This window comes from Pelophylax lessonae, assembly GCF_965119305.1.
Source record: "Pelophylax lessonae genome assembly, chromosome: 11".
NCBI classification, from domain to species: domain Eukaryota; kingdom Metazoa; phylum Chordata; class Amphibia; order Anura; family Ranidae; genus Pelophylax; species Pelophylax lessonae.
The window spans coordinates 51,543,885-51,558,744 of NC_138778.1; the positions used below are offsets into that span (position 1 = coordinate 51,543,885).

At 43.7% G+C, this 14,860-nt stretch overlaps 1 protein-coding gene across 2 annotated transcripts in view; it reads right to left on the reverse strand.

Annotated features, from left to right (window-relative positions):
- Positions 1-14,860, reverse strand: part of LOC309566657 (arf-GAP with SH3 domain, ANK repeat and PH domain-containing protein 1-like) — a 348,714-nt gene that overhangs the window by 47,232 nt on the left and 286,622 nt on the right. For both annotated transcript variants that reach the window (XM_082271898.1, XM_082271897.1), the window contains exons 18-22: positions 8,687-8,772; positions 7,071-7,186; positions 4,426-4,493; positions 1,965-2,072; positions 1,568-1,793 (exon numbers count right to left, since the gene is read on the reverse strand). In XM_082271898.1, the coding sequence (XP_082128024.1) occupies positions 1,568-1,793; positions 1,965-2,072; positions 4,426-4,493; positions 7,071-7,186; positions 8,687-8,772 (604 nt within the window). The remainder of the gene's footprint in view (positions 1-1,567; positions 1,794-1,964; positions 2,073-4,425; positions 4,494-7,070; positions 7,187-8,686; positions 8,773-14,860) is intronic.

Consider the following 14,860-nt stretch of genomic DNA (forward strand, 5'->3'; position numbering starts at 1 on the left):
CAGAATATGCTGCAAAGGATTCTGGGAGTGGGTATAAGTTTGGGGGAAGCGCATGGCACGGTGTCTTTGGCAGGAGCAGAGTCCTAGGAGGGAGAGAACGGCTGTCTCTCCTCCTGTCTGAGGAAGTGGATGTCTCGGGGTGTCGCCTGAGGATCCAGAGAGAGTGCTGAGTTAAGCTGAGGGGATCCGGTGTGCCGAGAACCAGCGGAGAGCGAGAGGGGTCTAGTCGCAGGAAAGCCTACACAGGTCGTGAGTACTGAGGGCTACCCCTGAAGAGTTAGAGGAGACCACTCCGGAGGAGGTTCTGGGATCCAGTGTCAGCTAGCTGTAAAGGGGGTACCTAGGTTGAGGACCCTGAAGTAGCAGAGGGGGTGCATAGTCAGTGGACCCTGAAAAGCTAAAAGTGTAAAGGGGGTGCCTGCGGTTTGGGCCCTGAATTATACAGAGTACCAGTTGAGAGTTGAAGCTATACAATTATTCACAGCAAGCCATCTCCAGCCAGTGCCAGGCTGGAGAGAGTGGCCAGAGACTTTGCATTGCAGCAGTGTCAGTAGTTCTATGCTCTAGTTCTATGCTCCACAATCCTGAGACTTCTGGACCTAGAGTCGAGGATTCAGCACTTCTGTCAAGTTACAGTGCGTTCTAAGCGTCAGTGAGCGCTGGCTAGCGTCGGCTGGCGTCAAGGCAGTGTTAACAGACATTTTCCAGATAAAGTCCCAAATTGTATCTAGTTAAGCCTAAAGGAGTATCTCATTCCCTTCTCCCATCCCCTTTATCTACAAAAAAACCACCAAAGATGCCGGAGTTGTCAATGTCTCAGTTCTCACACCCAGGGTTGCAGCTCACATGGGCTGGAGAGGTAACCGGTAACAATGGCAGACCCACATCAGGCCCAGTGCCTGGAAAACCTTCTACATTAGTATATTTCTTCCAGATCCATGCAGTAATCCAAAATGAAATAACTTCACTTTGTGCAGGAGCTTCATGTAATAAAGACCAGTCACTGCTGCTCTCTCAACTTGTGCAGGGTTACTGGTCTGGTCTACGCCCCCTCCTGTAGTTTGTGCAGGCAGCCTGTATTGAGTGGAGCTGCTGGGCCCCTCCCACAATTCTGAACATGTTAAGTGCAGTGAGGATATCTCTGCTACTTTTACAAGTTAATGTCTGGGTTTATATTTGGTGCATACATGGTGAATTAACTGTATATCCATTGAGGCTATAGAGGAATACACTTAAATTAACGTTTTTGTCCTGGGAGTTTATCAAGGCAAACCTTTAAATTAGTTTTGATTTCTGTCCATTCAGGGTAAAGTGACAGGTTCTCACAATAAGAGGTTGGTCCTAGCTTACCGATAGCCTTGCACTAACAGAAAAAAAAAAAAAAAAAAAGATACGCACTAACTATTCTGTGCTACTAAGCAAGAAGCAGAACCTAGATATGTAATAAGCAAATTTTGCTGACCTAGAAACGCATAATGATAGATAGATAGATAGATAGATAGATAGATAGATAGATAGATAGATAGATAGATAGATAGATAGATAGATAGATAGATAGATTTGGTACCTCTGATAGGATTGCGGGGTGGCAGAGGCGGTGTATATGGCGTTGTTGGAGTCCCTGCATTTTCAGTACTCAACTGTCCACCTCCCACATCATAACGCGAGTCCTGAGACACCTGTGAAGCCCGTCTTAAAAATGAGGTGGGGGGTCCTCTGTCTGGAAACGGTGAACTGGGCGACTGGAAGCAGCTGTATGGCCGTAAATTTCGCTCCTTTTTGACGGGACCCAGCTGCAAGGAGATCAAAACAATGAGCCTAGGATTACTCTATTACCCCTCATTAGGGCTGGTCCACAGCAATCTGTAAATGATGTAACAATGTGGAAAATCTACTGCAAAGTGGCCACATGGATACATCCTGATGCATCAAATTACAAAGAGACATAGAATGATCTCTCCTACCTTTTCATCCAGATCGTCATCACTTTCATACATATCATCCTGACGTAGAAGCCACTCATATTCCACGTGAACACGCATGTTAAATTGATTGTTCTGAGCTTGGAGCAGCTAATGTAAATAAAACAAGCAACAAGGAAGATGGGTAAATGAGATGCAATGAAAAGATAAACGAAAGTAACAAATAGATGGGCATTACTATCCCACCCCCCTCCCATTTGATCCTGCGAAGAGCCTATTGGGTGCACTTGATGTGGATTTATTGCAACCTTCCGAACACGAAGTGATAACCAGGAATTTTTTCCAGCAGGAAAGCGGGGGAACGCAGTTCCAGCACCTCCCGCACTGAATGTATGTAATGGCAAGGGATGCTGAGTGTGTTGAAGGGTCCCATGAGGCTGGCTGCTGGGAATTCTATTGTCACTGGGGAATCTATTGTTTGCCTAATGGGTCTATTGTTGCTAGTGGGGGGATTTATTGTTGCTGGGCGGTCAATTGCTGCTGGAAGTGATCTACTATTGAGGGAGGGGGTCTATTGATGCTGGGAGACCCGTTATTGCTGGCAGAGGTCTGTTGTTGCTGGGGTGGATCTATTGTTGCCGGGGGGGTCTATTGTTGCTGGGGGGCTCTATTGTTTCTTGTTGCAGGGAATCTAATTTACTATCTTTCTTTTTATCAGTAGCAAATTATACAAACTACAAAATTATGCTTGGTTCTATATTCTCGAAAGAGGGTGGTACTGGGAGGGGGGTAGGAGGTGTAACAAAGGGACAGTGTTCGAAGGTGGGTATAAGACACAAGGGGTGACTCAGAAGGAGGGAGTACCTGCACCTATTCTCTGAGAAAAAATTCTAACTAATCTACAATATATTGCATGTAGGTTGGTTGCACGTCAACCTACCTGCAGTTAATAATCCTATCTCTGATTTTATTTAATGTGCATGTTTGTGTGTACATGTCTTTATTTCTTCAATAAAAAGTATTTGATTAAAGAAAACGTAACAAATAAAATCTTTAAATTGTCACTAAACCCACATTATAAAAAACAATCAATAAATAGTTTATTACATGCTGTTCTTACTCGGTCATTATGAGATTTGTTTTCTGTATTCCGCAAAAAACCTAGTTGATCTTGCTGCTCTCTATCTCCACCTTCTGTCAATGTCCCCAATTCCGCTAGGGATTTTGCAGAGCAGTGTTGGCAGCTCTGCACATGCTCAGTTTTCAGTGAGTTTCTATGCTGAGCATTTCTTCCCTATTACATCTGAGCCCATGTGACTAGAGTGTCACACATGTGGGCGGATACACAGTGGTAAATGGCAGCCCACCCCCTCCCTTCTCCAACTAACCATGGCTGCACAATGGGGGCGGGATATTACATGTACATTGATGGAGGCTTCACCTCCCTCTTATTCTAAGACACAGGCTCGAGGGGTGCGACACTACATTTGACTGGCAGAAATCCGCCCACACCATGTTATTGCCAAAAAATAAAGATTTGATTTCAAATATAGATTTGTAAGATGAATTAGAACAGTTTATAGATATTAATGCTTTATTCTTACTCTGTATTCCGAAGGCTGTTTTTTTTTTTTTTTTTTACTTTTGAACATGTGACCAGCAGCAGAGGACTAGAAGCTCCCCCTGCTTATGTTTCCCTGCAGACAGGCTGGGAGAGAGCTGGGTCATGTGACAGCTGTATATTGATTAGGAAAAAGGTACTTAGATTTTTTTTTAATTAAAATAATTACAGTGCCATCATTCATATACCGAATTAGAAGGGACAAAGTAAATTAAACAGTGTGTTTAGTATCACTTTAAATGTCTTGGATAGTACAACAGTAAGATCTCCCTGGCACAACTCCGCTCCGGTCCACCTGGTGGGAGTTTCGGGTGTTTTTCCTCCCCACTTTTGTGTGTACCAGCTCCTTGTGATACATTCTTAATTTTATAAAATAACTAGAAAATCCATTAGCCAGAGTGAGGGCTCCTTATAATAGGCAAGGCTGCTGTGCCGAGCTAGGAACACAGAGCAGAGATCCCACCAACAGAATCCTTGACCAATAGAATCTAAGAGACTTTCAAGTGGTTTACCTTTCCAGAAGCGAAAAAAAAAACAAATCTTAAAAATTAGTTTTGGATGGTAAAGCATGCAAATTTGAATCCTCCAAACGCAGTAAAAGTGAAGGCACTGCTGAGATGCTATAAATTCCATGATACAGATTGCCTATAATTAAGCTTCAAGCTCTATACAGACTTCTGAAAGAGGCAGTAAGCTAATTAAAAGAAGAAAAGGTAAAAAGCCATAATTCGGTGAAATTCTGTCTACTTGAGTGGTTTATATGAGTAGAGGAATTGCATTTCTTGCTAGCAATTTAAGAAACGTATGGATGACTACAAATGAAAAAGTAATTTTCAATTAACTGAAATTGTTATGTCTAGAATTCTGTCTAAACTTTATTACCAAATCTTCACAAAGGGTGTGCTTTAGCCGTCTGGCAATGTCCAATGCAGTCTCACCAGCTTCATTTTCTGTAAAAAAAAAAAAAAAAAAAGAAAAAAAAAAGTGAACACAAACCCCAAGTAAACAATCGAGGGGGACCCCAGCTACCTTCTTCCCCATTGCTGGTGCAGGACCCAGTAAAATGATTCGGTAAAAAAAGGGCATCTTAGAGAGTCAAAGTGTCTCAGAAGTAAGGATGGGCAGAGATTCACCAATATGTGAAAATTTGCATCTAATATTGTTGAACAGTTTCAGAATAACGTTTCTCAACGTAACATTGCAACAACTTTACATACATCATAATCTACAGTACAAGATATCAAAAGATTCAGAGAATCTGGAGAAATCTATGTGCGCAAGGGACAAAGCCATTACGCAATATTATGGTGCTTTTCCACTGCATGGAACCGATCGGTTCGGCTCGCTTTTGTGCTTTTCCACTGCTGGTACCGCATGGTACGGTGTAGGAACGGTTCGTTATGGTGCGGTACGGCGGCGCTTTTCCACTGCATGGAACCGAACGGTACGGCTCTCAAAAACAGTACAACCTCGATTGTGGTTCCAAGAGGTACCATACCCAGTACCATATCCCACAATCCTTTGCATGCAGTCACTACTAGCCACTGATTGGTCAGAGAATCCCACCCACCCCATTGTTATCCCACCCACTTAACTTTAGTACTACTTTAGTGGAAAGGCAAACCATACCGTACCGAACCGTTCCAACACCGTACCATGCGGTACCAGCAGTGGAAAAGCAAACCGGGCCAAGCAGGGCCGAGTAGAGCCAAGCCGGTACTTGCAGTGGAAAAGTGCCATTAGATGCTGGTGATCTTCGGGCCCTCAGGCAGCACTGAATTAAAAACAAACATGATTCTTTGACGGACATCACTGCATGGGCTCAGGAATACTTCCAAAAATCACTGTTTGTGAACACAGTTCCCTGTCCCATCCAGAAATGCAAGGTAAAGCTCTATCATGCAAAGAAGAAGCCATATCGGAACATGATCCAGAAATGCTGCCATCTTCTTTGGGCCAAAGCACATTTAAAATGGTCCGTTGCAAAGTGGAAAACTGTTTTGTGGTCAGACATTCTTTTTAGCAACTATGGGTGCCACATCCTCCAGACTAAAGAGAGAGACCTTCCAGCTTGCTCTTAAAAGCTTACATCTCTGAGGGTATCGGGTGCATTATGCCTGGTACACACGATGAGATTATCTGACAAACGATCGTCTGTTTTTTTTTGCATGCTAGTCTCATATCAAAAATAAAATACTAAAGTTACAAAAATTCTTGTATGATAGAATAAAAACTCAGAAGTGATGTAATGGATTGTATTGTATTTTCGGGCGAAAACTGTACTGATTAAACCAAAATCATATGATCTGGTATCATACAGGAAATATTTTTGTGCCGGTCCCATCGGACAATTTTGCAGGAATTGTCATAATCAATTCACGAAAGCTGTGTACTAAGGATCAGATTATCGGAGGATCAATTCGAAAGCGGTCTTTTTTGCACGATTTTCTGATTAGTGCACGGCCTTAAGTGTGTATAAAATGGACAGCTTGCATACCTGGAAAGGCACCATTAATGATAAAATATACAGTATATACAGGTTTAGGGCAGCATATTCTCCCATCCACATCTTTTTCAGGGAAGGCCCTGCATATTTAAGCAGGACAATGCTAAACCGCATACTGCATCTATGACAACAGCATGGCTTCGTAGTAGAGTCTGGGTGCTTACCTGACCTGCCTGCAGTCCAGACCTTTCACCATTATTTGGTGCATCTTGAAATGAACAATATGATAAAGATGACCCAAGACTGTGGAGCAGTTAGAATCCTATATCAGGCAAAAATGGGACAATTCTCCTCTTCCAAAACCCCAGCAACTGGTCTCCTCAGTACCAAGACATTTAGGAGGGGATGCTACACCATGCTAAACATGGCCCTGTCCCAGCGCTTTTGAGACTTGATGTCATCAATTTCAAAATGATCTTATTTTTATCTTAAAATGGTCCATTTTCTCAGTTTAAATATTTGATATGTTTTCTATTGTTAATAATATTTGGGTTTATGAAATTTTCAAATAATTGCATTCTGTTTTTATGTAGATTTTACACAGCATTCCGACTTTTTTGGAATTGGGGTTGCATATACATATGCATACAGACATACATTAACATATAACAACAGATATAAAACAGAAGTTTTAAAAGCGAGGGAACTTAAAATGCTTACTACTTCTGCCTTGCATCACTAAGGTCATTGGTTTCTGAATTCCAACCTTGACACTACCTGCATGGAGTTTGCATGTTCTCCCTGTGCTTGTCTGGGTTCTCTGGGTACTCCAGTTTATTTTGGCCCTAGTGTGGGTATGTATGCATTTTAGGAAGGGACATTGGATTGTGAACTCCTTGAGGGCAGGAACTGACGTAAAGGTAAAATATATACAGTATGTAAATTTGTTGGCACTTTATTAATACCTACAATCATAAAATACAATTTTTTTTACCCACAACCAACATACCATAATTTCCCTTTAAAACTCACCAGAATTGTAATATATGTACTAATCTGCTGCCATCTAGTGGACACTTACTGATCTTTATATTGACTTTGGCTCTCAGGAAGAGTTTCATGCTCTCGGTTTTATTGTACAAGCTGCAGTAATGGAGAGGGGTGTTGCCTCGAACTGTCTGCTTCACTAGATTCCCACTGCAGGATAACAGTGAAAATATTTATCAATAAAAAAATCAATAAATTGTGAACACTTATATATCTATAATACACACAGTATCTCACAGATACACTATTGTAAAAAGTATTGGGAAGCCTGCCTTTACACGCACATCAATTTTAATGGCATCCCAGTCTTAGTCCGTAGGGTCCAATATTGAGTTGGCCCACCGTTTGCAGCTATAACAGCTTCAACTATTCTAGGGAGGCTGTTCACAAGGTTCAGGAGTGTCTCTATGGGAATGTTTGACAATTCTTCCAGAACCACATTTGTGAGGTCAGGCACTGATGTGGACGAGAAGGTCTGGCTCACAGTCTCCACTCTAATTCTTCCCAAAGGTGTTCTATCGGGTTGAGGTCAGGATTCTGTGCAGGCCAGTTAAATTCCTCTGCCCCAAACTCTCTCATCCATGTCTTTATGGACCTTGTTTTGCGCACTTGTGCGCAGTCATGTTGGAACAGGAAGGGGCCATCCCCACACTGTTCCCACAAAGTTGGGAGCGTGAAATTGTCCAAAATGCTTGGCATGCTGTTGCCTTAAAGAGGAAGTAAACTGTGCTTTTTTTTTTTTTTTCTTACCTGCAAAGTAAAGGCATTATGTGCTAGTATGCAACGCTTGAGCCTGCATCCATCTTCGCCCGTCTTCCTTCTGGGTCCGCGGACTCTGGTGGTGTGACTGACCGGAAGCGCGGGAGCCGCCGGTCACGGCACAGGGCTCTGAAGAAACGGCAGAGTGCATGCGCCGATGAGGTCAACGGCACAGTATACAGTAAATATCTCCTAAACGGTGCAGGTTTAGGGGATATTTACAATACCTAAAGTAAGCCTTATTATAGGCTTACCCATAGGTACAAACATTAGAGGGAAATTAACTTCCGCTTCAAGAGTTCCCCTCACCGGAACTAAGGGGCCAAGCTTTGAAAAACAACCCCACACCTGAAAAACAACCCCACACCACAATCCCCCCTCCACCAAATGATTTGGACCACTGCACAAAAAATGGTCTATAAAAGACACAGATGAGCTAGTTTGGGGTGGAGGTACTTGACTGGCCTGCACAGAGTCCTGACCTTAACCAGATAGAACCTTTGGTATGAATTAGAGCAGAGACTGCGAGGCAGGCCTGTCCAACATCAGTGCCTGACCTCACAAATGTGCTTCTGGAACAATGGTCAAACATTCCCATAGACACACTCCTAAACCTTGTGGTCAGCACTCCCAGAAGAGTTGAAGCTGTTATAGCTGCAAAGGGGGGCCAACTCAATACTGAAGCCTACGGACTAAGACTAGGATGCCATTAAGTTCATGTGCGTGTACAGGCAGGCGTCCCAATACTTTTGACAATATATAGTGTATGTACTGTGTATCATCATGCATTTAAACACTGACTTGTAGATTATAGTGCAATATGCGAATTATGCAGCTATAAAAGCAAACACTTTTAGATAATGTTATGTAAAATGGAAGAGCACTGCTTACCTGTTGTGCACCAAAAAGTCTACAATGTGTAAAGATGTACGGTCTGACAGTAAAACTGCCAAGTGAAGAATGGTTTCACCAGCCTCCTTCAAAACACACACAAAAAAATTCTTCAGTGAGAATTAAACATGAAATTTGACTTTAAAACACAAACTGTATTTTTTGTTGAACTTTTTAGACAAGAGCCTTTTATCTTAGACTGTAGGCAATAAAAATGGCTGCACACATGGCTGAACCAATGTTTCATGAGATGTAGACTCACTTTTAATGCACCTACAGCCAATGAACATTTTAGTGACGGCATACTCTTATTAAGCAGTAAAAAAACCTTTCAAATAAGCCATCAATGACCTTTATAACTGCAGGCACTTGGGAGAAATTCATCTTCAGTTTATAACACAGGCACTAAATGTGCAGCTCATTTCCCCATGTGCCCTACAGAATAAGGAATGTAAAAACATGCCCGACTTCTATGTAAACAAATATAGGTGCTCTAAACCAGAGGCCCCCAACCTTTTTGGCACCAGGGACCAGTTCCATGGCAGCCGATTTTTTCCAGGGACCGGAGGGTTGGGGGAGGAGTCTGTCCTCAGCCCCCCTTTACAGAACAGTCCCCCCTTTATATCAGTGTCCTCTGTTACCCTTCACATTACAGCCCCCTTTACAGTGCAGTCCATTTTACATTAATGTAATGGGGACTGCTCTGTAAAAAGGACACTAATGATTACAGTGCAGTCCCCTTTATATTACAGTGCCCCTAGCATTTACAGCTTCCTCCATAACAGTGCCCCTGCAGTCTGCCCCCCCCCTCCCCTTTCCTGTCTAACATCACGCTTCCCATTCCAATCTCTACCTCCCCTGCACAGGACTCCTACCTTTGGCAGGGCAGAGGCTGTGATCAGCATGTGTGTCCTCTCCCGGCTCCCCTGACCGCCCAACAATGTCATCCAATCAGGAGGGCAGGGGGCAAGAGGAGCTCTCCAATCTGATCTGCAGCTGGATGACATTGTCGGCCGAGTGGGTGGAACAGCCGGGAGAAGAAGACACACAGGCATGGCCGCACAGCGGGAAATGAGCGGCAGCAGAGGTCTGTGGTAGCCCTGTGCTGGAAGCGGTCATGGCTCATCTTCTGCTGTGCGGCCCGGTCATCAATAGGCCGTGGACTGGCAACAGGGGACCTCTGCCCTAAGCCATTAAAAACTGACTGCAAATGGACTCCAGGGACCCTCTTGTGATATTTATAGATTAATTACTTCACAATGCCTGCAGCTACTTTAAAGTGGTTGTAAAGACAGAAGGTATTTACCCTACTGCATTCTATGCGTCTTATGAACCAAAGCAGGGCTTGGGAGCGAGCATGCAGGAGTGCCCCCCATAGCAAGGGGCACTCAGCAGGGGAGTGGAGCCAGGAGCACTGGTTCCAGAATAGAGCATCTAAAAAAATTGGAGCTGGTGGTTATAGCACTGTGTTAACATTAATCACGGATTTGTAGGAGTTTTAACCATAAAGCGTTGTTGGGTTTTAATTTGTTTGAAAGCCAATGGATTCCAGGGCACGCAACATCACTCCTGTTTTCTTCTAGACTCTTGAAGTGTCTTTGCTGCGACCTCAGCCTTTTTGGAGCTTAGGGCGCACTTTCTGGAGTTTTCGAAACACTTCTTGCATGTGTGTCGACTTTTACTTTTTATAATTAAGTACAGACTGGTTGGTTAAGTTTTTTCATATGCGATGTTGAATATTGTTTCACTCTATATGATAGTGCTGCACTTTATTGGTTGATGTTTTCTATAGGTTTTAAGTATCTATGAACCTGTGCTAGCTGCTTTTTTCTTCGTTTTTGTTTAGTTTGCCAGATCTTTTTCAATAGAGAATAGACTTTCAATACCAGCGCAGAATTATACACATTTACAATATTACTTTATTGCCAATAGCCTGGCCAAGGGTTCATTTAAAAGAGAACCTGTTTGGAGGGCTACTACCTATCACACAGTCCTTCCAGTTTTGGAGGCTGCCACTGCCTTATCCCACAGTACAGCATAATAGCAGTCTCTAGTATTGAATAGATACCCTGGCTGTGACGAATGACGACCCTCTTTGTCTCCTACCTTCAAAAGAAAACAATGCTTTCCATAATACACAAAATAAATGTTTAATTTGTAACGCAAAACTGTGGAAAATGGAAATTCAATATGATCCTTTGCAAGTATCCGATTACATGAACAATGTTGGGGTTTGTTGGGTAGCATCACTGGTCAGCCATGCCGTGTGTGTGTTTGTGTGAGAATAGTGGCTGTGGGGTGTTGGGGGGTAACCTGCTTGGGTCCTATACCACTACGGGAGGGAAAATGTGTTTTCATCTTTTGAAGACCACATGTTTCTGAAACCCTGTAAAAAAGACTTGTTCAAAAAACTGCATAGATGGTCGACGGTCCCTGGGACTGTTTGGGTACTCCCTTGTTTTATTACCAATTGTAAGCACTGTTCTGAGTACTATATGGCACAAACTTTACTAGTGAGGCTGTGTGTAGTCCTATTTCTTCTCTTTTGTACTATTTATTATATTATGCTCATGTTCTTAGGCTGTGACCAAGGCTCTGGTCCATGTTTTTTTGATAATCTGTATTCTGTACTATTTTCAATTAAAAAAAAAGTTTGAAATTCGAAAAACTGCACAAACTATAAATATTAGATAATATACCAAAAAAAAAAAAAAATTATATATATATATATATATATATATATATATATATATATATATATATATAACGTGCTTGTGTTGAACCTCAAAGAATAGCTGCACAAACAATATTGAGATATTTTTCACCAAACAAAATATCTTGGACAAGGAAAATGGCATCCGCTTCCACTTCCAGGTGACATGATGACATGACCAAGCTGCTCCGCCCTACACGTTTCATTACTACTGGACTTCTTCAGGGGTCCCGGCAGAAGTCCAGTAGTGGTGAAACACGTAGGGCGGAGAGCCTTGGTCACGTCATCCCATCACCCGAAAGTGGAAGCGGACGCCATTTTTCTTGCCTGAGATATTTTGTTTGGTGAAAAATATCTCAATATGCGCATGAATTTTAACTGAATGTAAGTAGAAACTTGTTTTAATAAAGGATCTTTCTTAAGGTTTTACACGATCAAGTTTTTCATTTACATTGCATCTTTGGAGTTGCCTATACCTCTCCTGAGGCGCTTTCTGTGGTACCGTTTCTGTGACTGGCTATTACCGGTTGGAGTGTTCACAGAGGGATTAGTCCGCAAAACATCTGTTTGACTTTCCTGCTCAGGGGGTCCAGGTGCTCTAGTAAGAGTACATCTTATCTGCGTGTGGATGTGTACCTTTACGGTGGAGGGAAGGATTTCACCCATCTTTGTTTGGCTTTATTGAATCACTTTTATTTTTACCTCAATATAATGGACTGTTTATTACTTTGGAATTTTGCAGATGAATTGAACTGCATTTGCACTTTATCTTTATTGATTATGATAATGGGATTTTTGTACTTACCATAAAATCCATTTCTCTCAGTTCATCGATGGACACAGCACTCCATAAATCATAATTACTGGGTTATATTGCCTCCTCCAGGAGTAGGACTAGGCAGAACAAAAAACACATCTGGCTATGCCTATGGGCGGTCCTCAGCTTGGTATATAAACCCCCTCTCTGCTCTAGGTAATCAGTTTAGTAGCAAGCAGTATTAGAAGTATCAGAACATCATAGAGGGGTGGGTGCTATGTCTGTCGATGAACTCAGAGAAATGGATTTTACGGTGAGTACAAAAATCCCATTTTCTCTTCCGTTCATCAACGGACACAGCACTGCATATATCATAACTACAGGGACATCCAAAAGCAGTAGCAAAAGGAAAATGAAGGGTGGGGAAAATAAGGGTGGGGAAAATAAACCAAGGCTAAACATAAGAGCCCTTAACCAGGACACAGGAGCCTTAACCGGGTCACAAGAGCCCCGTCTGAAAAGTTAAAGTTTAAAGAAAAACACCCCTCAAGAGGGAGCAGCCCCCTTAAACAGCAGTCTCCAAAAGGATGCTTGGAACTTCCCGGGGAAGATTTGAAAGATCTATTTCCCTTATTCTCTGTCCCAGAAGCACAAAATAATTTTCTATGTGCTGAGAAGGAGGGCCCCCGTCTGTGACGAGGCTCCCTTCCTTTCCTAGACTATGGCAGGAAGGTACTCTTCCCCCCCTTTATACCCTTAATGATGTCATCCAGGGTAGCCCAAAACAGGCGATCTCCTTGAAAGGGCAGATCAATGAGAGCTTTCTTAGAAGCTTGGTCTACTTGGTCTACAGACCAATTAAGCCACAGCACGTGCCTAATCGCCACCACTGAAACAGAAAGTTTCAAAAGCACAGGAGCTGTATCCAAAACTGTAGCCCATATAAAAACTGGTCCGCTAAATCAACATAAGCAGTGGGGTACCTGCTTTACCCCCCAGGCCCTAGCGCAAAAAATTGGCTCATTCAGTTAGGGTCTGAGATACCAGGGCTGAGGCAAAGACTGGTCGCAATGTTGAACCAGCCATAGTAAACATGCTGCGTGCCACAACCTCCCCTTTCCTGTCAGCCAGGTCCCTAAAGGACGGGGATTCCTCTACTGGGATCATGGTAACTTTGTTCAACCTGGAAACAGGAGGGTCCACCACTGGTGGACTAGTCAAATTATTTAAAGTAACTCCTCAAAAGGGTAATGTATCGGAGGAGCGCCGAGAATTCAGGCTCAGCATCACCATGGACGACATCCCTTTTCATATGTCCTGGGCACATGATGAGGAAACTGAGAAGGAAGAGGAAAAAGGAGGAGCTTCAGCATCCCCACGAGGCTTCGGTCATCTCCAGCGTCTCCTGGACTAACGGAAAATGGCCCCCATGACATTATCGTGCTAAATAAACATGGCTACTAGCTGGAGACCAGCCAGACTAAGGGAAAATGGCCCCTGCGACATCAGGCTACACAAACATGGCCGCCAACCAGAGACCAGCCAGGACTAAGGGAAAATGCAGGATCTTCCCTGTACCCTCTTCAACTCTGCACCCTCTGCAAGGGGACCTCTTGAAGGTAGGACACAGGTTAGGAGAGACTCTGTTGCACACTCTGCATCGGTCTCTGCACTGGGACCCCTCTGCACTATACCCACACTGCAAACAGTGGGGCATGCACCTAGGGTTTTCCTATACTGGGACCCCTCCAGACTACCAGGGCAGGACACACTATCCCAGGACTCTTACAGAGTGGGGATAGCGGGGAGACCCCAGGGGTCTCCGCTTCATCCTGTGCCCTGGGATCCCCACCAGACCAGCTCCAGACAAGGGGGGGGGGGGAGAAAGTGGGGGAAGCCCAGCTCACTGAGGGATTTTTAAGAATGGGAGGAGGGAACCTGCAGGCAGGTCCGACCGTCCCTGGAGGTTACCCGCGTTCACCCCAAAAAACTGCCAAAAGGGGAGAGGGGGACTGTACTTACCCTTCCATGGTGCGGGTAACGCTCCAGACAGAATTCTCGCCATCGAAGTAGGGGAGCTGTTGGTCAATAGACCACTGCAACTCAGACCCAAGCCCCATCGTATGCTACCCTGCGAGACATTTAACTCGTGGGCCAGCCTCTGTCCACGGGGCTATGTCACGGCCGACCTAGCGTGTAGCTGCGGTCTGCACTCGCTCACTGGCTGGGCTGGGGGGGACCACTGCATCCAGCCCGTCGCCCAGCCTGGCAGATGATTGTAGATCCCACGAGAGGAAAAACAAAAAATATATAAGGAAGGAGAAAAAAATTGCAAGGACCAGAGGTCCCAGTCGGCAGCCTAGGTCCTTACTCCTGACTAGACAGAAAAAACAGATTACCTAGAGCAGAGAGGGGGGTGAGGACGCTGAGGATGGCCCATGGGCATAGCCAAGTGTTGTTTGTTCTGCCTAGTCTTACTCCTGGAGGAGGCAATATAACCCAGAAGTTATGATTTATGGAGTGCTGTGTCCTTCGATGAATGATAGAGAAATCATTATTATGAATTGTTTTTAAGCGCAACACATTTTATTTACTTTAAATATTAGATAACTGACCTTCATAGCAATCATCTTTGAAAGTCACAATTTTGTGACTTCTAAAGATGCAACACAATGCATCTAAAATGATCAGTCATTATTATAAT